The 23,508-nt window shown below is 42.0% G+C and overlaps 2 protein-coding genes across 2 annotated transcripts; both read left to right on the forward strand.

Annotated features, from left to right (window-relative positions):
- Window positions 1-3,164: 3,164 nt before the first annotated feature.
- Window positions 3,165-13,259, forward strand: gpr146 (G protein-coupled receptor 146). The gene is made up of 2 exons (XM_037089979.1): window positions 3,165-3,482; window positions 8,976-13,259. The coding sequence occupies exon 2, from the start codon at window positions 9,016-9,018 to the stop codon at window positions 10,015-10,017; it is 1,002 nt and encodes a 333-aa protein (XP_036945874.1). The 5' UTR covers window positions 3,165-3,482; window positions 8,976-9,015; the 3' UTR covers window positions 10,018-13,259.
- Window positions 13,260-14,809: 1,550 nt separating this feature from the next.
- On the forward strand, window positions 14,810-23,490 carry gper1 (G protein-coupled estrogen receptor 1). Its single transcript, XM_037089162.1, has 4 exons — window positions 14,810-14,936; window positions 16,123-16,514; window positions 19,983-20,107; window positions 21,212-23,490. Exon 4 carries the CDS (start codon window positions 21,609-21,611, stop codon window positions 22,710-22,712), a length of 1,104 nt encoding a protein of 367 aa, XP_036945057.1. The 5' UTR covers window positions 14,810-14,936; window positions 16,123-16,514; window positions 19,983-20,107; window positions 21,212-21,608; the 3' UTR covers window positions 22,713-23,490.
- Window positions 23,491-23,508: the final 18 nt, after the last annotated feature.

Raw genomic sequence — 23,508 nt, forward strand, 5'->3', positions numbered from 1 at the left:
CCGTGCTCGCTTCTGATTTGGCTGGAGCATCGATGCAGCTGTGGAAAGTGTAGGGCTTGACATTTAAGACTCACTCCTGAGATGCAGTACTCCTCCTTCTTGCGTCAGTGATCGCTATAGCACATGCAAAAGGAAAGATTGTCTCTTTCCATTGCGCTAATCTCCTGTTATTGCCATGTTGTGACAACTCATATTACCAGGCGTTCTTCGTTTTTTGTTTTGTTTTTTCTGTAGTGTGTTTTCTGAGGGTTAGGGTTAGATAATGTGACAGAGAGAATGTCTGTATTTATAGCAGAGAGTCTTCTATTCTTACTTGGCTGATTAGATAATGGTATCCCCAACCAGGGAACTGTTTGAGTTACAGTTTCCCAAAGGGTCAGTTATCTTATCGGAAACTGAATTCTCAAACTTTACAGGTCTGTGGTCGCACATATCTCTTGACTGTGGAAGAGGCTGACAACTGAACCCATTAGACTGAGAAGAACTCCGGTTATGCAAACTCTTAAATATAAGATCAGTGGAATATGCTGCTCTTGAATTATTCCAGCACAATATCTCCACTTCAGTTCTTTCACAGTGGCACAAGAGACTTATGTTCGACACTCCTCCTCACTCTCTTTAAAGCTCGAGTGCGCTCACCGAGCCATGGCGAGGCATTTTGTTTTGAGACCGTGCATTCCAAAAATCTTTCATTACTGTTTTTCATTTTTATTGCCAGCCTAGAACTAATCCATTACTTGCAAGGAGAGCTGAACAGGCGCGGAGACATTTCTTAAGAGTTTAATGAAATATCAGCTTCCAGGCTCTTTCGACACCGCGGACCTTCAGGGTTCCACTTCAGGGTTTTGTTGTTGTATCCTTCATTCCCCTCAGGTGCTGAGCAGGAAATTAAGAGATGGATCTGCACACAGTGAAGCGCTGAATACAACCTGATGCTATCGCGCCGCATGTGCCACTATATCTCAGGTTCATGGATAGAGTTTAGTGCTTATTAAATAAGGCTTTCTAGGTTTCCATTGATGAATGCAATAAAACTATGACATTCACCTGCTGTCTCTGTGTGACTCACCAGCCTCTACTTATGCTTCATACTGTAGGAATTATAGAAACCACAATGAGACATGAAATCAATGCTGTTCATTTTGGGTTATATGGTCTGTAACATGATTAATGTGCAACCAGCAAAGCAAGAAGCCACAAAAATAATATACGAGTGTGGTGATAAAACACTGCAGGCTCAAACATTCAATGAAAACAGTTGAATTACTGACTAACTAACTAACTAGCTAACTGACAAACAAACTCATTATCTGGACAGTCAGAGTGGTCTGTAAAATTAGCTGCTTTTAGAATCAACTGCTGTGCAGCATTGTTCTCCATGTCAGGATTATGGTATGTACCATAGGAAATTACATCATAATCCGTAATCTACTTAGCAAACTTCAGTTGCCTAATTAATGTCCCCATTCAACAGAGCAACACTACGGTATTTCATCACTCTAGCATGGTATTTTTATTATATTTGATGATCAGCGCTGCTGCATCACAAACTTTTCCTCATATGGTCATCAGAATGGAAAACCACCATTATTCTGCTGCTGGGCTTTCAAGCACAATAGCAATTTTATTTTATCTTAAGAGACAGGAACTCTGTTTGCTTTCCCTCGAGACAAGGACCACAGAGAACATTAAAGACATCAGCAAAGATTTGTCTGCAATTTGTTCTCTAAGGGACGCCACTTAGTTTAATGTAGGAAAGTAAACTTTATAACTGACGAACCTTCAAACTTATGAATATTTTACCTAAACTAGCCCGACTGGATCATATTTCACGTCTCACAGGAGTTTGAAACAACATGATCCCGCCAAAACAATCCCTTGCGTCATTAAATGCGAGGATGTTTCCAGGCTGAACTCCTGTTTTTAGTTAGACATCACAGAGAAAACTAGTTATATTTGGATAAAAGGATGGTTTCACAATATTTCATTGTGCAATCTGCCTGAAAATAATGTCTGAGGCGCGTATGAATGTTGAAACATGTTTAGCTTGACATACTTGTCATTAAAAAATCCTTGTAATGTTGTGACCTGAGCAAAGATACATTCTACATTTATCTGAGGCTAATTTGAGGGTTTGGGTTGCATGAGTGAGACAAATCAGTGGATATCTTTGAGTGTTTTAGTCTTTTTAGTTTACATTTCCCCGTTTGTGTTCCCTTTGAAGAGTCTCACAAAGAGGGGCCTTTGTACTAAAGACTGAAAATGTACAATTTCTTCACAAATGTAACGTGTATTTTCAGATGGAGCAACCTGGTTTAACAATTACTCAACAACCAGCTCTACGGTCGAGCTACAGCGAACCCACATCTGATGTTGAATGAACTTATGAATAAAAACTCATTTTTTGGCAATAAATATACTTAAGTGTCGAAGTACATGTACATGTACATTAAACATATATTAACACCTATTTATATATACCAAAAAAAAAATTCTTTTTACTTTGGATGGCTAAAATTTGAAGGTAAATGATGATGTTATTGGCTAAAAGCAAACACCTACTGTGTTGTATTGTTTCCTTAAAGGTGCTGTTTGTAAGAAAAGTCGATTATTGAGTCTCATTCCCAAACTCGCCAAATATTGACACTTTGGGATGGCGGCCGACCCTCCTTCATTCACAAAGAGTCAGGTTTTTTGACTTAGGGAAACAATGCAACACTACAGGTGTTAATACATGTTTAATTTATATTCACTTGTAGGCCCATATTGTATACTAATGGTAGGCTTTAGTACAAATAGCATCAGGTCCAATTTGTACTGTAGCCTAACATCAGCTTTTTTACTTCTTCTAGTCTAGTGAGTCACTTTATTCATGAGGTGCACAGTAACAAAACAAAAACACTTCCTCCTCTCCGGCTCTAACAGTCTCCAGTACTTTTGTCACCACACTGTTGTGTTTAAATCCAGCTGCCTGGTAGATGGTAACATACTGATGACCTGGAGGGTTTTGTTTGTGTGTGTGTGTGTGTGTGTGTGTGTGTGTGTGTTCCCCTCAGTCTCCCTCGCGCCCCACCTACCTGCCCTCCATCCAATCAGAGCACAGAACGGCCATTCGGGCCTCGCGACCGTGGAGCAGCAGCAGCAGCAGCAGCAGCAGTGAGCGAGCTCGAGAGGCGGTGGGGGAGGGTCACGTGTGTACACACTGTAGGGCTCAGCAGCACTCCAGCAGTAGTAAAGTCTGTAACGGACGGCCCCTTTTCAGAACAAGCCTCGTCCGAAAAGTTGATAGATAAAGTCAGTCCCCGCCGACACGCAGTGAAACGGTTCCTTTCCGCTGTTTTGGGGCTGTGAGGAGCGTGCGGAGCGTATTTCAGGACGTCTGTTTTGTCAAATGAAACGACTGAGAAATGCCAGTGGAAATGCTGCATCCAAACCCTATGCCTCCGTAGGTTTGTCCCCGACCCAAATCTATACGTTTACTGGTGAGTTTTTTTTTCTCCTCCTTTTCTTTTCTCTTTCTTTTTTTAAAATACATTAATTCGACTTTACGCGTGTGATGCGTTCAGGCTTTTAACGGCTCACCTCTCAGCTGTGTGGGGACGTAAATAGGATGCGTGAGAGTGAGCAGCTTCAGTTGTAGCCGCAGAAATGGTAGAATAATGGAGAGGAAGGAAAAGAAGAAAAAACAAAAAAAGACCGTGACAGCTATCCACGCTTTGATCTGCGCAGTCAAGTGTGATGGAGAGACACAATGTCCGCGACAATAAACACACACACAGACACACAAACACACACATACACCGCGATGGGCTGGTTTGTTTTCTTAACCTTGTTCAGCTGTAAATCTTGAAAACAACACCTGAAGACGGTTCTCACGGGATCACCTTTCTCCTGTGCAGGGGAGAATAAAGTTGTATGAGTGTAATCAGTTAAAAGCTCCTTATGTGTAGTTTTTAAACATGTTTGTTTGAATATTATCCTGTATATCCTGCTGACATGACATATAGCCATTGCGACCTTGAGCTGGAGGGATGTCACAGTGAATCAGTTATTTTATGTAGTGTTTATAGATGCAGGCTCGCTAATTTACTTCCTTAAATCCCAGGCCATCAATAAGAAGATACCACTCTGTGTATATGTTTAATTTTGTGTTGTTAAATCATTCATAAACAAAGAAAATCACATACTGCTTCAAGTATAACACCAGTTATACCAGTGTATTCCAGGGCTGACATGTATGGTTATTTTCATTGTAGATCAGTTTATCAGTTCATTGATTAGTTGTCTGGGCTTTTAAAAGTGTTGAAAATGTTGATCGGGGTTTGCTAAAGCCCTCAAGATGTCGTCTTGTTTTGGCCACATACCCACATGTTCAGTTTACTGTCACAGAGGAGGTAAAAAAAAAAAAAAAATCAAAAAATATATTCACATTTAAGAAGCTGGTATCAGAGAAATGTCGACTGTCCTCTTAGAAACTGCTCAAGCTGATTTACTCATTATCAAAATGGTTGGTGATTAATTTTGATAGTGGACAATTAATGGAGTAATCAATATTAGTTTCCTGTACCTCACACAGACTCAGGAAAATGTTCTCCCAAGCTTGTAATTTTAGTTTTAATCCAGTGGTTTCAACCTAGCCATGACTATTAATAACAGGTTTTCCATAGTTACTAATTACATATGTACCAGTTATTATGAACAGCACATCAGCCTGACCTTATTTCACATTGACTAGGAGGCAGGATGAAACTTTCTGACAGAGTAGTTCAGCTCAGATAAGTCTTATAGCTCATCAAATTAAATGCTTCTTGAGATTTAGGCTTTGCACTTGTTGTTGTCAACTTCATCCATGTGACCGAAGGGGACACAGGCATGTGTGCTGTGGCTTAATGGCAGTAAGCCTGCTTTGTGCTGACCATTGAGCTCTGACTTTGTTGATTCGTGTGACAGTTCAACATGTTGCGGAAAAGACGCTGAGGAAGCTGTCCAGACTGACCGTGACCTGTGCCTGACTGAGGCTCTTACACTGGCACTTAGTTATGAGGAGATACTGTTTACACCAAAGCACACGTGACATTATTCAACCACCTCTCTGTGGAAGTGATCAATCAAACCATCAACATTTTTGAATTATGACAATTTCCAGTCAGGTAGATTCACGACTCAGTATGACTCAGACTGATAATGTTTTGGGGAAATTATAATGAATTATGTAAAAACCCCCTCCACAAAAATTGGAGTCCATGGAAAGTATTTTAATCACTTTTGAGAGCTTAGTAATTTTAATTTGCAAAATGTTATGCAGCATTGGCATGCACCTGAAGTCAGATCCCCCATTAATGTTCTTAGTTAATGGGCTGCTTTCCAAGAATAATATGCAGCTGAGAAATGCACTAGAGGGGAACCAAAACAGATTTAGAGGCTTTCTTAAATGAACCATTTATATCTTAATGGCCTCTCATACTGTAAGTACTTTGGTAGTTCTGTGGGGCAGTTTCTTTAAATTATGCACCATTAATTACTAGAAATGTCTGTGCATGTCATGTCATTGTGTCATACTTCACCTCTGGCATTGCCGCACGTCCACAACATGTGTAAATGTGGGTCATGTAATCTTATTTTCCCTCTGTAGTATTTCTTCTGCTGCTCTTCTGCACGCTGCTGCAGACGCGAGTAGTGAGTCATGTGACATCACTCTTTCTGCTTTCTGAGAAGAGCCTGTAAATTCCAGTAAGGATATATGAGGGGTGTGGGCCCAGTATGTCACACTACTCCCATCAGCCCGTGAGATCTGGCTTCAAAACGCTGAGACGTCAAGCACGTGGGCGTCACTCTTACGTGATCGTGTTTGGTGGGGCTGAAGCATGCTGAAGCAGAGCCTCCCCCTCTGGGAATATTTAACTTTCACCAATTTTGACATGGAACAGGGCAAAAAGTTCAGACAGGGCTTAACCAAGTCTGCAGTCAAAGTCATGCAACAAGGACTCGACAGATATTTTCTCTCATGTCGGCCTCTTTTGACAAGAGCTTTGGCTATTCCTCTTGAGCCATATAATCCTAATTATGGCACCATCGCTGGAAGCTGCTAACATGAAACCATCTTTCTCCTGGTTTTAATCTCATGTTTATATTTTGTAGCAGTGGATTTGTATACTGGCTCTATTAAAATCACAATGGTGGGAATAGAGATCTTTCTTGTAATTAAGGATATGCATAAGTAACTCTTATAATAGTAATAATAATAATAATAGCTGAATTATAGGTTATTTTCTGAATAACCAACTATTAAGATTTACACCAGAATTGCAGCCAAATGCCCAGCAAAGCTCTTACGCTTTGAAGTTCCTTATTTATCCAGTCTAGACAAATATCAACAAATCACATCTTTGCATGTGACCAACTGTGACATGCAAATGATTGTTATACCTCACAAATAAACAGACACCTGACAGATGATACAAATTAATTTGTGTAATTCAATAATGAAATTGTCTTCAGGACTCTGAATTAAAACAGACATATGACTCGTATGGTAAGAGGTTGACAAGAAGTCTTCTTTTTTTTTTTTAACATCTCCTGAGTGGATAGATTTCATTGTCAAAGCGTTAATTGATGCGGACAATGCAAAGCTAACAGTGGTGTCTGACAAGCTTACTATGAAGAACCCTGATTTAAAATATTTAGTGTATGGGCTGTAGTGACTGAACGTCCTTTGCCTTCTCTGCACTGACTTGGGGGATTTGTGAAGGAGAGAAACTGCTTCCTTATATTAGAGTAACTGGCATTTCCTTCTCTATTAATGCATCACCACTGTATGGTGTGCACAGCAATTACGCCTTGATTGCTTTGGCCTATTTATAAATCCTGGTGATGTCATATCAAGATGCAGGTCCTAAAGGTACAACAAGAAACAACATTCATGAACACATTGTAAGATTTCTTTCACGTCCAGCAGGTAAAATGCTTAAAAACTATAATGTGTTTCCACCATTTACATTCAGTCCAATACACATCATGAAGGCCATGGCTAGTTTTTGCTCATCATAGTTTTTTCATTCGTTACTACTGCTGTCTACAGATTTTTGGAGGGAAAAAAAGTCTTTGGAAATTCAACAGTTTAAGTAATTAAATGCCAGCACACCACAAACCCTCTACTCCTTTTCTGTGCTGATTTTTAGGTGCCCTGCAGCTATCGTAAGCTACAGAGGGAGCCAATGTGGAAATGACAGGATGGCTAAAATGTCTGTATACTGCAGGTGCTAATGAATGGGGACAGCCAGCCACAATGCAGTGTGCTCTCTTTAATTATCACCAACTTCTCTCAAGTCATTTTCTTCTCAAGTGATCAGAAGTTGTTGAATGAGTGTAGGGTGAACAAACCTCTTCTAATCTACCATAGAGTCTGAAAAGAGCACATAAGCTACGGGAGAAGACCGGAGCTAATTATGTACTTTTGCTAAGGCCTGTTTTGGTAAATGAGTCACCTAGCTGCTTGTGTTAGAGAGCAATGTTTACAAGAGGTCTGACCAGTGCTCTTGTCTTGGTGTAGACAGGTTTTTTTGTGAAGAGTAACTCTATACTTTCTTCCTACTGATCCTGTTCCTGTCCAGCTCTGAGCTCCGGCCTCCACTATAGTCTCATTACAGCCAATTGGATTAGTAGAGAGGAGGGACTTAGCCCTTGTGTGTGTATATGCGTCTGTGTCTGAGGCTTGAGGCCAAAACAGCCCCTCTGTAGTGGTGTTACGTAAGCAGACGGAAGAATCTTTTCCCCTTTACTGGCATTGTTTTACTCATCCTGAAAGCAGAACTGCTTGTGCGTTGTTCCACAGTATTTCTACAGAGGAGGTTTCCAGAAAACATATTATTTGCTATTCAGAGAATCATTCCTTTGAAAAGAGTTTTTGGGAGCGACGTCAACCACATGGAAGCATAAATCATCACTCAGGAAAGAACTTGGATGACTTATCACTGCAGTCCTGCGATAGCCTTATGATCTCCTTTTTCCTCAGAGCTAGCTGAAACATTTATTTGAAATGACCTGAATTAATAATGCAGGTCAGCATTACGTAAGCTTTGTGAAAACTTGCAGCCCCATCAGGCTTGAACACAAACGCTGTGGACATGTGCATGGTCATTTTGTTTGACCTCAACCTGAACTCCAACCCCTCAGCTCAGTCCTCACTGACCCTTCACAGGAGCCTGACTCACATTTCACTCTTTATAAATCTACCCATCACCACGTGCCCAACCCCCAGTCAACTTGGCAGTAACTTGAACAGAGGGTGCATGTGCTTCAGTCACAGCAGTAACACCAGAGCAGTCTGTGAAGTGTCAGGCCAGAGAAGTGTTCTTTATCTGGCTGCTTGACCATGTGAAAAGCACAAGGGCAAATCTGCACAGGCAGCAATGGCCCTGCATGTGACTGTGACGGAGAGAGAAAAAGATGCAGAGCAAGATAGCAGGAGCTTGCCAAGGTGTCAAAACACTTGATCCAGTCTCTGAGGCTCTCAGAGAGGAGAGATCGTTGGTTTTGAGGCTGAGCTAGCAAATGAAACTTATTGTGAGGCGTTTGAATTCATCCAGTCAGATGCAGTGAAGTGAAATTAACAGTGTTACCCAGGGCATAATAGCTGAGCCGTGGCTGACGTGTTTTTGTGTCAAAGCTCGCTTGCAGAAAAACAAAAGGAGAAAGGGTCGAACTCTGCTGAACAACTTTGTTTTTTTATATATATGTAAACTTGAAGTTCACATATTTTTATGAACACTGATACAGCAAAATTTCATTCTGTAGATAAGCAAATGTGCATTTGCTTATCTACAGAATGGAATTTTAACCATTAATTTTGATACCATGTTATACCTCGAGACAGATACAGCGCTGCAGCCCTGCCCAGCTTGAATTATTCCTGGTAACAAGAACATTCACTATCAGTGTGATAACTAATTTCTTTCTCCCTAACTCTCTGTCTGCAGTCGACCTGTTGAGAGACGTGACCTGTGTCTGAGCCCAGCGATGTGGATCTGCATGGTTTACAATGAGACGGACACTAGCGTGGACTTCCGCCTCTGCCAGGACTATGGCCTCATCCTGTCAGTCTTCTCCCTCATCTACCTCCTGGTGTGCTTCCCATTGGGGCTGTGCTACAATGCGCTGCTGGTCGTGGTCAACCTCTCCAACAAGGTGTCCATGACCATGCCGGATGTTTATTTCGTCAACATGGCCATTGCGGGCCTTGTGCTCAACCTAGTGGCGCCCGTGGAGCTGCTGAGCTCCACCTTCACCCGCTGGCACGCATGGGAGTACAACAATGAGGTCTACATCACCTTGCTCATCCTCTTCAATATCTCCTCTCTGGTCATCATGTATTCCACCACGCTGCTCAGTCTGGACTACTATATAGAGCGTGCGCTGCCTCGCACATACATGTCCAGTGTGTATAACACCAAACATGTGTGTGGGTTCATCTGGGGTGGGGCGGTGCTCACTAGCTTCTCTTCGCTGCTCTTCTATGTGTGCAACCACATCTCCACTAAGATGGTCGAGTGCTCCAAAATGCAGAACAAGGAGGCAGCAGACGCCATCATGATGTTTATTGGCTACGTGGTTCCAGCTGTGGCCGTTCTTTATGCCTTTGTGCTCATTTTGCGCATTAGGAAGGAGTCTACACCTCTGGATCAGGACTCCGCTCGCTTGGACCCTTCTATCCACAGATTGCTGCTAGCCTCAGTCTGTGTGCAGTTCGTACTGTGGACCCCTTACTACATGACCCTGTTGGTACACACTGTAGCCGGTGCACCAGGGTACATTAGCAACGTACATTACTTACCTACCTATTATTTCTTAAGATGTGTGTCAAAACTGCTGGCTTTCTCTAGCAGCTTTGCCATGCCTCTCATGTACAGGCAGATGAACAAAAACTTCTCCAACAAGCTTCAGCGGCTGCTCAGGAGGCTGCACTGTGGAGACCAGTCCTGCCCTCATGAACGCTCAACAGTGCAGCAAGTGGTGACGTGAGATCTCCCCCTGGGAGATTACTGTCGCCCCTCCCACTCCCCCTTTTCCAACTCTTAGCCAAGCCGGCACTTATCTCCCCCCTACAGAGCCAGTATCTGACTGGGCTCTCTCGCTGCTCTGGACTGTGTTAAGAGCGACGTAGCTGACTGTGGAATTTCCTGTCACCTTCCAGAACTTGATCTGATCTATCTAGCTCTGCAGTGAGGACAAACCAAGCAGAAACCACTAAGTGCTGTTATTTTTCTGTCTTAGCGTGAAGTTCTCCACAAAGATAGTTGGATCTCTATTTTGAGGGCAGTAAATCAGTGAAAGCAGCTGGTAACTACCCAGTGTCTTCTCTGGGTTTCACACCAACACTCAAAATGTGCAACTTCCCTAATATAGCAGTTGCAATGTGGAAGTTTGATGCATGACTTTTACACATTATGCCACTAAATCCCCAAAGAGTAATTTGCAAATTATGCTGAATACGCAAACAAAACTAGTAGACTTAAAACTATGTTAAGATGTGTGGTGTCTGGCATATTAACAGTCCCACCGCAGCAAATGAACATGCACTTTGTGTCAACACCAAACCGACATTTTGCGCTGCCAGTGAACAGTGAACATCAGTTTACCGCCCTCAAATTAGAGGAATGATCACTTGAATGAGAGGACAGTTCTTCTTTTATAGAACTGAACTTTCTCTTTGCTAATATGTCTTGAGAGTGATTCCTCATTATGCGAGTAAATAAGCTTCACATTGTACAGGTGGAGTACAGAGTTATTGTCTCTTACAGAAACAGCAGCTTCATTTCAAAACCCATTTTCTTTCTCGATACCAGTGCTACCCTGTAGCTAGCTAGATGTGGGTGCTGGTATTCAGAGATGTACTCATGTCACCTTGATAGATTGAGTTCTGAGGTTTTGATCGACTCACAGGCATAAAGAGATTATTTTTGCAATATGTTATAAGCTCCGCAGCAACTATCATAGAATACATTATACATCAACACCACTTTGAAGTCACACAGAAATACATCAATCACTTACATAAATCTTGTATTCAGGGTTCAGACATAACCGGTATACCTCTTGTGATCATTGCTGAAGTCACATCACTTGTTAATAATAAGCAGTTCAAATCAACTTGTAAACAATCAATTCATTAATTTGAGCAGAGAGCCTCAACCCAGTGTGTGATTTGTAAAGCTGTGGAGAGCCTCCGATAGGGTCGCTGAAGTGCCCACGGGGTCACAGAGTGGGCCCTGAGGAGGTGCCATGTACATTCCCTGCATCATATGAGCACTCATGAATGGTTTGGAGGTTTTGTACAGTAGAAATATGAAGCCTGACTGGGTCACTCTCGAGGGGCTATCAAAAACCTTCACAAAGTATAAAATATTCCTCTGCCAACCACCTGCAGACGGTGTGTTTGACACAGAGTTTGAACTGTAATGCTGCTCAGATGCGTTCAGGCAGATGCATCTGCACATTATTGGCAAAGCTGCTTTGCTTTCTTGCCTGCCACTTAGTGAAAAGAGAACAGACTAATGCATCACGATTACAAAATGAAAAATAAAAGCTTGTTGTTTTTTGCATGAGGTCTTGTTTGCTTTTCTGATTGAGAGGGCCAGTGTATAAGTCATCCTGTGAAGAGATACACCAGCAGGGTGGGGCATTCACTTGAAGACAGTTTAATTTACACCCTCAAATGTTATGTTAATACCGACCTGCTAAAAGTCTGCTTGGCTTTCACTGTAAAATCTAGAGGATTGCCAGATGTATTAACAGAAATGTGACGCCTTTCATCCAGATATGAAATAATTAATATAACAGTATGTCACACCCACGCATATCATATTTATTTACACATCTTGTCACTCAACTTCTCATATTTTCTCTCTACAAATGACGTATGAAGCAGTGTCATTTTTGCTGCATCGCCCCACCCTCGTCACGTGTGTTCAATAGGTTACATGTACTGTTTATTTTCAGCTGAGGCTGTGTGTTTTCATTATATGCCATAGTAAGTTCTACCCATAATAAAAGCTTGCATATACTGGGAAACAGTTAATCATTATTTGAACTCAGTTCAAAGTCCTAATGTTTACTGTCCATTTTGGGATCAGAAGACAAACAGCGGTACTCGGTCAGATGATCCACAGTTCAAATCAAAGCTTGTGGTCTGATGGAGTAAATTTAAGCAGCATTTCTTAAGGTGGCGTCCATTTGCAGATTCAACTGGTGCCCTACATACTGCCAGAGGTTGCAGTTGTGAACACATTGCTATTACTTAATCAATAGGACCCACAGTGACACTTGAATTATAATAGTGTTCTGATTATGTGACATTTGAACCTGTTGCCACAGGTATTTGTACAGGGTTAATCTTGGTAGAATTTATAACCATCTTTACATTTATTACGGGGAGAGACATCCAACAAAAAAAGCACTCAACAAAGCTCATCATCTCTTATTTTTTATGAGAAAGTTAATTCTGAATTTAAATCTACCAGCTACACAAATGCGTTAACATGTTATGGCCATGTTGTCTTTCATATATGCATGCGCCATTTGGTTGCAGTTTACAGAAGGCCTCATTTGTAACACTAAGGTCTACAGTTTTTTTCTTTGCTCATGCCTTGACTTTTTTTTTTTTTTCAACCAAATTTCACTGAAACCCATTAAGCTGTTTTTTGAAAAGTCAAGTCAGACTCCCTGCCAGAGGTAATAATTAGCAGTCATCACAGATGGCCTGACTGCACTGTGCAGACAACTATAAATAAAGCTTGATCAAATTGAGCTCAACATCACACCCAACTCAGATTACTGTTCAGTTCTCATCTGGATTTATTATTTCAGAGGGGCCATAATCTCACACCAGCACAAAGAAATTTGAGTAATAATCACTGAGTTCAGTTGAATTGCTAAAACAGACCCAGTGGTGAAACACCCTTGATGTCCTCTTCTGTCGAATGTATACAGACGCATTTTAGCTATTTGAACGGCAAAACCTCAGAAGTCCAGATGAATCCACTCTCAGATGTGATGCTTTTGTGACTGTGTATGCAAGTGTATATGTATAATACAAAATAATGTGTATATATTGTATGTGAGAGATTTACAGGAAGACACCATGCTCTTTCAAAAATACAGTATTATTTTCGGAGAGATATATTTAGATTCTGTAAGTAATCTACACTATTGTCAACTGAGTCAAAGACTGATTAAACAATAAACTAACATGGATATTACCCTCAGTGAAGTCTGACAGTTCTTATGATGATGTGAAAGTATGTTGAAACATCTGCTGTGCAGTCTGTTGTTGAAAGGTAATTTGGTAGAATTATTTCCAATCATCTTTTTTCTTAACGTAACCACACGACATGTTTTACGGGGGTGAGACTTTGGAATTGATGCTTCTTGCCCAAAATTGTCCCTTCAAATTTAAAAATAGTATTTTTAGTTCACTTTTTTATTTGAAAAAGACTGTGTGACTTACATTCTGCTTATTATCTCAAGTTTACGTGAAAACAAAGTGTTGTTGTTCATTCCAGCTCATCAACCCCCTAATCCTGTGATCAGGTCAAGGTTGACTGGCAGGTTGTTCTTGCCTCCCTCTTTGCACTGACAGTGGGAGTGAGGATGGATGCCACAGCTCTCCTCCTGTTCACCACACTGCTGCTAACAGCAGCTCGCTTGTGGCGAAACCCTTCAACCACGCCACTAAGACTGGGGAAAATAACTCATTCCAGGCATTCTGGGAATTGTTTTGTCTTCCGTGGGTCTGACGGTCCAATACTGCTGCCATTCACAATGAAAACAATGTTTTGTGTAGGCAACATCTGATGACAATGCTGCACACTGAGAGCTGTGTGACTGCCTGCAAGTCAGAGCTGCGACAGGAAGCTCGCAGGACTGAGACGATGAGGTGATGGATCGCTGAGAAAATCTAACTTTCTAATTAGGTTGTAATTGAAGCTAAACAGACTGAGGTAAGGTGCCATGTTGCAGGGAAGATTAATCATAATGCTCTTGTCACTACACACTGCTATTTCTTAAAGTCACACTGAGAGAAAGCGAAGGCACAACAGTGTATGTAAGTATTTACAGCACCAGATCTGTAGAGCCAAAAAGCAGAACAAACATAAGAGGTTCAGCGGGAGGAGGAGGAGGAGGAGGAGGAGGTCTTGAATTATGCTGTATGTACTACATCTGGAAATGATATGATAATGGAGTGAACTGAACATGGTTGCCATTTCCCCCTCTGAGGACTGGAGTTTCACAAGGCTTCCACTTGATTTTGTTAGTTCAAGCAAACACAAAACACGAAGAGCACATTTCATCATTCAGTGTAGTTAACAACTGTATTTATGTGTAAGTTCTCCTTTCAAGGGAACAGGAAGCTAATGATACAAACGGTGGTTTCCTAAGGTGTAATACAGCTGAAAAAGTATGACATCATTACTCTGCCTGTAAATGCACTGGCCACTAATGGTAATAGACTAAAGTTTCAGTTTCAACCTGCTGCCAGTCAGTGGCTCGTTTACATTGGAATGAGGGCCCACACTGACGTCAACAAGTTGCAGCCAGTGTGTGTGTGTGTGTGTGTGTGTGTGTGTGTGTGTGTGTGTGAGATAAAGAGGCTCTAAACCAAGACTTCATGTCATGTCAAATTCTGTGAATCTAGGCACGAAGTTAAGAGCAGTGGACTATGAATGATGTTATTATTCACACGATGGAGTGAATACATAAATAATTCCTGTATTTTGTATTCCTCAATTGGACAGATATGGAGATGGAGGCTATTGTTAGATGATTGTCTTGCAGTGTATCAATACTCTAATCACAGAATTGCTGTATCGTGTTGTTACCATAAGCAGCATATCATGAATCGTATTGTATATTGGAGTAGCCTACTCATTCCCAGCCCTCTGGTGAGTATTGAAAGAGGAAGGCTGATCTACTTTAGGTAACAAAAAGGGTCATCAACAACTAGAATACATGCTAACTGAGGTTATTTTTGTCTGCATTGTGAGCTTAGTGTAAAGTGAAATGTTCCTATTCATTGGAAACATTGATATCTTGATCTTGACTTTCTGTTCGCATGCTTGTGCCAAATATGTCAAATTAACAAACGACAGATTGTTAAGATAGCAGGGAAATAGTTAGCCTGCTGTCTGGTAGCAACAAAAGAAAACGCCTCATATTTCATATGTTTAGTCTGTACAAAAACTAATTATAAGAATTACAGCTTGCAGTTTAAAAATGGGGTTAGCTGTGTGCTAGGCGGTTCATTGATCTTTCCACCTGTTTTCAGTTTGGGGCTAAAATAAGTTAACAGGCAGCTGATGGTAGACTTTAACGATACGTGGTATCCAGTAATAGTTTTAGTATTTCACATAGCAAACTGTTTTTTTACTTGACAAAAATGAGGTTGTATGTAGTCTAAATGAATGGTGTGTAGAAGTAAAGGTTTTTGCAAGGTAAGTAAACCAGGAAAAGCTCTTAACTGTACAAGCATCTGTCTGGGACTGGGGTTACGCTGACAAAGCACCGTTTTTAATGTGCTACATTAGTCTTAATGTTGTTTTTCTCCTTTAGGGGTTCAGCCAGACCAAAAGTATTAGGGTCAACTCCAGTCAAATGTACAGCCTCGCACATCAGACCACCTATGTAGGCAGAACTCTTGGCTTGTGGCTTTGAATGTTTTATCTGGCTGTCACCCAGATTTCACACACACCCGCAGACCGCGGGTTTTTTTTTCCTAATGTGGGTCAAATTGGGCTGCATAATGTAAAGACTAAAACAAGACGAGACAGGTTACAGCCAGTGTTTGAGAAGACTATCTCACACTGTAATCCAGAGTGTCATAAAGAGGGCAGCAGTGAAATAAAACCCTGAATCCTTGAACTGCAAGAACAGTGTTAGACCCCAGAGGAGCCCCATAATGAGATGAAATAGAAAAGGCCATACACTGTAAAGCCAAGATGGTTTTGCTCCTAAATTGTATTTAACCTCGAGCTGATAAAACAGGCAAAACATTAAACTGATGATTGCCCTTAATTTAGAACATATAACTACGACTGGCTAACTCAATAACACAGCTATATTTATTTTCAGACGCGGGCTTGACATGTTTGAAAGCTCCCATCGTGTGACTCCTGCAGCTCAGAGCAGAGACTGCAGGAAGGAGTCTTCATCTTTGACCCACCACATCACTTCAGCTCTGTGGAGACAAGTGGACCAGATGCTTTAAAAACAATCCACCCTTTCCTCCCCTGCCAATTCTGTTATTTGCTTTTCCTCTTTAGAAATGGGAGGGGAGAATTAAAAGAAAAAAAATGATAAAAAAGAAAAAAAAAATCTCAAACAATAAAATCCCAGCATCAGCTAAATATCAAACATGGCCCTGGAAGCAGTGCAGAGGAGCTGGACTGTGCAGGATGTTCCATTCAGAGGTTGTGGTTGTGGCTGTGGGAGATGTTGGATGGAGCCAGAAGCACATCAGACTGGTAAGTGGAGGCAGATGAGGGTGTTATACCCTCCCTCCTCCAGACCTCCCACTTTCACTCCCCCAACCACAAGCAGTTAAAGCCCACAACTTCCCATTAACAGCACTGGTAATGTTTTCTTCTTCATTAGGTGTCACTGGATGGGAAGTATTGTTTTTTTTTCTTTTCTTTTCATACATCTACGAGAAATCAAAAGTTACTATAATAATATGTTTTCATAGTTGTGGTATGATTTCATGGTTATCATAGTAAAAGACCGAGACCACAGCAAACGTTGGATTCCCCTCGTCATTTACTGTATAATTCAATTATACCACCTCCAGCTTTCTTTGATAGTGTTGGCATACAGAATCCAACATAACGCTCTCACCTGCTGTATTTTAGCGCAGAAATAACTTTCAGAAACCATCCTCTTTACTTCTCTTTTGTTCAGCCAAAGCTCAGACAGTGACGTTCACCTTGCAAAACGTTATTCACTGTCTATGCCAGTGGGCCACCCAGTGGAGACAAACAGGGAGTGCATCCTCTCTCAGAACCACTCGGCCCATCAATCCAGCAGGAACCGTCTCACAAAGGAAGCAGTTTCGAGCACAATGTGTAAATTCAGAGGGACCGAGATCACAAAGAGACAAAAATTGAGGCCATGACATACTTACTCCTCTCAGCCATGTAACTGACAGAACAAGACATAACACAGAACAACCAGCCACTGTAAATAACCGTGCTGCCACACACGTCACAATATCTTCAAGTGGTTTATATCACACTTCCACATCAGCCATTGTTTGAGCATGGAAGATCCTCTTTTTGGAAGCTGGTCGTGGAGGTACATTTACCAGATGAGCTCAATGTTGACTTAACCTTACGTTACCTAATCACTTCCATGGAAGTGCATTAGAGACGAGAAGTGTCACAACTTCTCTGTTCAGTCTTTCTGGCAGCCTGTAGGTAGGACTGTGACATATGCACCAAGTCTGCTTGTCAACTGGGCCTCAAGCGGTGCTGTCACATTTTGTTTATTCCACTGTGACATGTCTCAGATCTATTTTCACCCCAGTGAGAACAAAATACAATCAATTCTACCTTCCCTGCTTGAGTGCTGCATTTGAGTAATACTTCATTATCTTGCTTTCATTTCACATCATCACTATTCAGGAAATATTCATACTCTCTTCCTCTCCCGCCGTTCTTTAACAGTCACCAGCGCCTTTCCACTCGACTGACCTCCACATCCCCACTTTCCCCTTATCTGTGTGAAGTCATGCGGATTGAATAGCTGAGATTTCAGGTAGCTGAGAGAAATTCGCACAAATCTGTCCCACTGTATGACCTCTCAGACTGTCTGTTCTCTCCTTTCTTTATCTCAGCTGCTGAGTCCACTTTCTACTACAGCTAAAATCCTCTTCCTCAAACCCACAGAGGCTGAGCTCTGCTGTTTTCTCTCTTGTCCAAATTTCAATTCCTGACCATACCAAAATCAGATTTTCAAGAAATGACTGTGTGAGCCATCTGCACTGAAACTTCTCCAAGATGGAACCAGGCTTGACCCATCTCTCATATGCTGCCAAACTATTCTGGTCTCATGGCAGAGATCCTGAGACATAATATGCCTTTTTTGACCAAGACAGTTCAGGTGCTGGTTTGGGGCCAGTGCCTATTCTGGAACCACTTGTTGTATACTCCTTAATTGGACCTGAACAGATCTTGGTGTCTATGTCAGAAATCCGTTGCGGGTAAGAAAACCAAAAGACAACGACAACCCTTCTCAACATGGTATGTGGCATAATAGGTCAACCGGACGGTCCAGTAGCAACCAGCTGAAGCGGTACATATTGCCACCTTCCGTGGTGGAGTCGGACATACTTCCATCAGTAAATCAGTTATCCCCTGGTGCATGTGAACTGGGCCTAATCAAGCTATGACTGTAGGTCAACTTAAGTGCGTATGAAAACATACTGAGTGACTGACTGATGTGACTCTACGGTGGCTCTCATGCCCTTGGAAAAGCAAACAGTTTCTTGAAAGGTTCACAGTGAGCAGTAAAACAGCCACAAACAGAGTACAGACGTCATATCATGATATGCTGGTCAGCAAACGTATTGAATTTACTACTTAGCATGTTGAAGCCACTAGCTTCTCAGCAACAAATCCTTTGGGAGGAGATTGCCTGGTCCCAGTCTGTCTACTGGGTGAAAAGAGTCACTGGAGTCAAGAAACCTGATGGACAGTTTAGGCCGCCTTAATGTAAGGATGCATAGGATAGATAGTAGAGTATGTCATGTGCGTAGCAGTGCACTGGGTTTGTCTGCTCCAACTAGCCAGCAGGCATCATTCCTGTTGCTGTTTGTATCACATTCAAAGCCTGGGAGCTGCTGCGAGGCCCTGCCAAAAGAAGCTGCAACCCCATACCTCCAGGCAATGATCCGGCCTCGGCCTTGACTTCTCGATCCCCTCTGACTGTCTAATGGATGAAGTGACCTTCCCATCTTATTAAGATCTCAGAGTCACATTCTGTCTTTTGACGCAAAGTGGAAATTCTTGTTGTCGTGGAACAAGGACCCTTTCACCTCTCTAATCCTTCTAGTTACCAGATGTGATTCCACTGCTGTTTTTACAACTGCATGCTGATCATTTGGGAATAATCCCACTTGCCTTTAATCATTGTAAGCCTATATGATATCAATAAATGATGTAAGTGTCAGTTAGATCAATAGTGTTTTCTATGCTTTAATATCAAGAAGTTTGCTCAATGTCAATATGTACGGCTCTGTGGTAGCAGATGGTTTATTGTATGTCTGCAATTATCTCAGTTGTCTGCAGTTAATGCATCCCAGCAGACACGACACCAGCCAACTCCACGTCAAATAGGTCTCCATAGTCACAGCTTGGACACGTAGATTATTTCAAATGACATTATTGTTACTCCTTGCCCAGGAGCGAAGAGTCTGTTCTTTTTCCCCCTTACTGAGAGTGAAGGCTCACAGGTTTTTCAGACTTACCCGAATGTAATTGTAGTATTGCGAATGACCATAACATTAAACAGAGAATGAACATTAAGCAGGCAAAGGTCAGTGTTTATTGTTGTGAGGGAGAATCAATAATCGATCCAGATCAGTTGGCAAACTATTGTACAGCCATATTGATGGAAAAACTGTGAAAGGTCGTGTGCAGTTTGTTGACACGACCCTTAAGACGAAGAGCTCGATAACCCAGGTGAACAAATACTGCAGGAAATATAAGTGGTTTCCATAACAACGCAAGCTGGTTGAAGCAAACACTGCCCAAACTTTCCTTTGTGTTAAAATCAGCTCCCAGCCAGTTCAGTTGCTGGATCTTTGTGGATGCTCCGCGGACACCTGGAATCACAAACTGGGCAAGCACGAAAAGGGAATCTGATGAAGCATAGTGACAAACCATGGGTGACAGATCATCTCTTGCCTGCCTCTCCCGCCCTCCTCTCTTCTCCAGACAGGGTTGGGCCAAACAGCAGGTGGTGCAGAAGAGAAGCCCGGACATGGGATACACAAATCTCTGTCTCTCTGACTTCTGCACCGGACAAGCGTGGAGGAACATCAGATCCTAAACATAAAAAAGTAAGTCCCGTTTTTGATTCCGACATCTTTGCATTTAAAATAGGGTGTCTGTAAAACTTCACTCCAAGTGATACCACATGTGTTGTGAATCCAACTGGGTAATGAATTGTATAATATGTCATCAACCGGCTCTTTATTTCACTCCAAACACATCTGGAGTTGCTTATTTTAGTTTCTGAAAGAGCACTTTGACATGATATCAGGTGTTACTGATTTTGGCAGCGGATTATCAAATCAAAACATGCTCAGAACTGAAGAACTGTTTCCTGTTACTATATTACAAATGGATAACTCGGGAGTCAGATATGGAAACAAGTGTTCTGGCTGGGAATTTTTTACTGGAATATTTGGCTATAAATAAGACGGCACTTGGAAGCTTAGATGAGTCGTAAAACAAATTCATTACTCTTCTTGTGTCTTGTGTCTTGTATTTCAAAACTGCAGCTAAAATATTGTAATCTCATGTTATTTCTCATCTGTATGCATGCTGAATTACTGCTGCCCAGACTACTGTCAATAAGAATGCATTAATATTGAAGAAGGTCCGTGAATTCCTGCTAAAGGTCATGTTTGTCAAACAGAGTGCAGTCTTTCCATCACCGGGGAAAGTCTGAGATTCTGGGCCTAAAAATCGTCAACTGAGGAAGAGGAGTGTTAGTAACAGAAATCTTGCAGTAAAGATAGAACCTAGATTTGGTTTCTGTATGCACTCATAGCTGAGGTTTGGCAGAATGAAGGGGCTTGTTAAATGTTTATGACAAATATGTTTTCATCTTGGCAATCAATAGTCATCAAGTCTGGACAAATGCGTGAGCTCAGAATGGCTGAAGATTTCAATGCATCTGCTTAAGTCTGAAGCTTGAATGTTAATGTGTTGATGTAGTTGTCTGCGGTCCGTTTTAGGCCCCATCCACATTCTGTCACCAATCTACATTTGATTTTCATACTGGACGTTAAGATGTTTTGTCATAAGTGATACAAGGACCAAAAATCTTAGTTGTTCTGATTTAACTGCACACAGGTTTGCTTCTTTTTCAAGTCTGTATACCTGATTCTCTTCTGTGCTTGTTTTTTTTTTTTTTTCTTCCCGTCTCCTCTCCACAGCTCAGGTGTCACAGCAATAGCGTCTCTGGCCGAGGCTCGCTGAATAAAGATGCATGTGGACTTTGAGGGACAGAGCAGCACTCGAATCAGATGACTCAAGAGAGAAATCCTCCCCCTAATCTCAGGACCACAGGTTGGACAGTCTGGATGAAGTTAATCATCAGGTTATAAAAGGCCAGGGACGGTTTTCAGACATGGAGGTTTTTCTCTTTTGTGTCTGGAATGTACTTTCAGCTGAACCTTGATGCCAGCATGGGGTCAGATAAACCATAACCATCGTGTTCCAACACACCTGACTTCTGTCAGCATGTCAACACAGCATAGATGATTCTCCCTTTAAAGAGACATAACTGGGAACTAACAGGCTCTAATGATGTAGCAGCTACAGGTGACTTACATGTGGCCTATGATTCAAGACAGTCCAACCACAGTCAGTATGGAAGTGCAGACAACATCTCTGGTCTGGATATATGTTAACAGTACAGAACAACTGAACACTTCATATGATTACAACACCACGTATTTGACTGAAGACTCAGACAAATACCAGTCATATATTGTTGGTCTCTTCCTGTCCTGCCTGTACACCATCCTCCTCTTTCCTATCGGATTTATTGGCAACATCTTAATCCTGGTGGTGAACCTGAACCACAGGGAGAAGATGACCATCCCTGACCTTTACTTTGTTAACTTGGCTGTGGCTGACCTCATCCTGGTGGCAGATTCCCTCATTGAGGTCTTCAATCTGAATGAGAAGTATTATGACTACGCTGTCCTCTGCACCTTCATGTCCCTTTTCCTGCAGGTCAACATGTACAGCAGCATCTTCTTCCTCACGTGGATGAGCTTTGACCGTTACGTTGCCTTGGCTAACTCCATGAGCAGCAGCCCTCTGAGGACTATGCAGCATGCCAAGCTCAGCTGCGGCCTCATCTGGATGGCCTCGATCCTGGCCACCCTTCTCCCCTTCACCATTGTGCAGACACAGCACAGGGGGGAGCTGCACTTCTGCTTTGCCAATGTCTTTGAGATTCAGTGGCTGGAGGTAACCATTGGCTTTTTGGTGCCCTTCTCCATCATTGGTCTATGCTACTCTTTGATCGGGCGTATCCTCATGAGAGCTCAGAAACACCGTGGATTGTGGCCACGGCGGCAGAAGGCCCTGCGCATGATCGTGGTGGTGGTTCTGGTGTTCTTCATCTGCTGGCTGCCAGAGAATGTCTTCATCAGCATCCAGCTGCTGCAGGGCACAGCTGACCCATCGCGGAGGACTGCTACCACCCTGTGGCATGACTACCCACTCACAGGCCACATTGTTAACCTGGCAGCTTTCTCCAACAGCTGCCTCAACCCCATTATCTACAGCTTTCTAGGAGAAACCTTCAGGGACAAGCTGCGTCTCTTCATTAAGCAGAAGGCCAGCTGGTCGGTAGTGAACCGCTTCTGCCACCACGGCCTCAATTTGCGCCTCCCTGTCAGGAGCGAAGTGTCAGAGGTGTGACTGTTAAGAAGAGGGACAAGTGTTATGAAACTGTGTGCACAAAACATGCTAAAAAACTCTTCATATCAAAGTGATATATCACCCTGTGTGAAATATTACCTCAGCTTTCTATCTGTTTATTTAGCTCCGTCTCACAGCTGTAACCTGCTCACTTTCTGAACAAAAACACAAAAGCACCAAGAATGACCAGAACAGATGAAAATGACTCGATGTGTGCATCTTTGTATGTAGATAACAGCACACGTACAGTACTTAAAGCTATTTTCATTGTTTATCTGCACGTTGGATTGATTTCTTTAAGTGTATTTGGTGTGTTATTTCTTCAGAAAGTTAACTGGATGGTAAGGCGGGCAAATGAAATGCTGGTGAGGAGCAAAATGTCAGCATCTACCTTTCAAGTACATCCAGTGGGCATTGGTAACTAATGGACAGATGAGTGCCAGAAGCTTTCACATTGTGTGATTTATAATACAAATCTTCCAGAGCATTTTCTGTGTATGTGGTACAATCTGTAAAAATAGCAAAGGCTGTGTCACAGCTCAGGCAGGATGTGAAGAGGAAATACTGCCTCACAACAGATCTAATCAGGCCGTTTGTTTCAGCTGTAAAAGTTTGATCATTTCAGTCAAACCCACATGAACCCTCACCTGTTTAATATAAAAAGGCATGTATCGAGAAACTCCCACAAATTTACTTTAAATCATAAAACAATGTGTGGCGCAACATGTAGTAGTGACTTGCTTTTCACTGTCTCTTTGCTTGTGTTGCTAAACATTTATTGGACAATGCAGACAAA

Source organism: Acanthopagrus latus, chromosome 23 (genome assembly GCF_904848185.1).
Source record: "Acanthopagrus latus isolate v.2019 chromosome 23, fAcaLat1.1, whole genome shotgun sequence".
Taxonomy (NCBI): Eukaryota; Metazoa; Chordata; class Actinopteri; order Spariformes; family Sparidae; genus Acanthopagrus; species Acanthopagrus latus.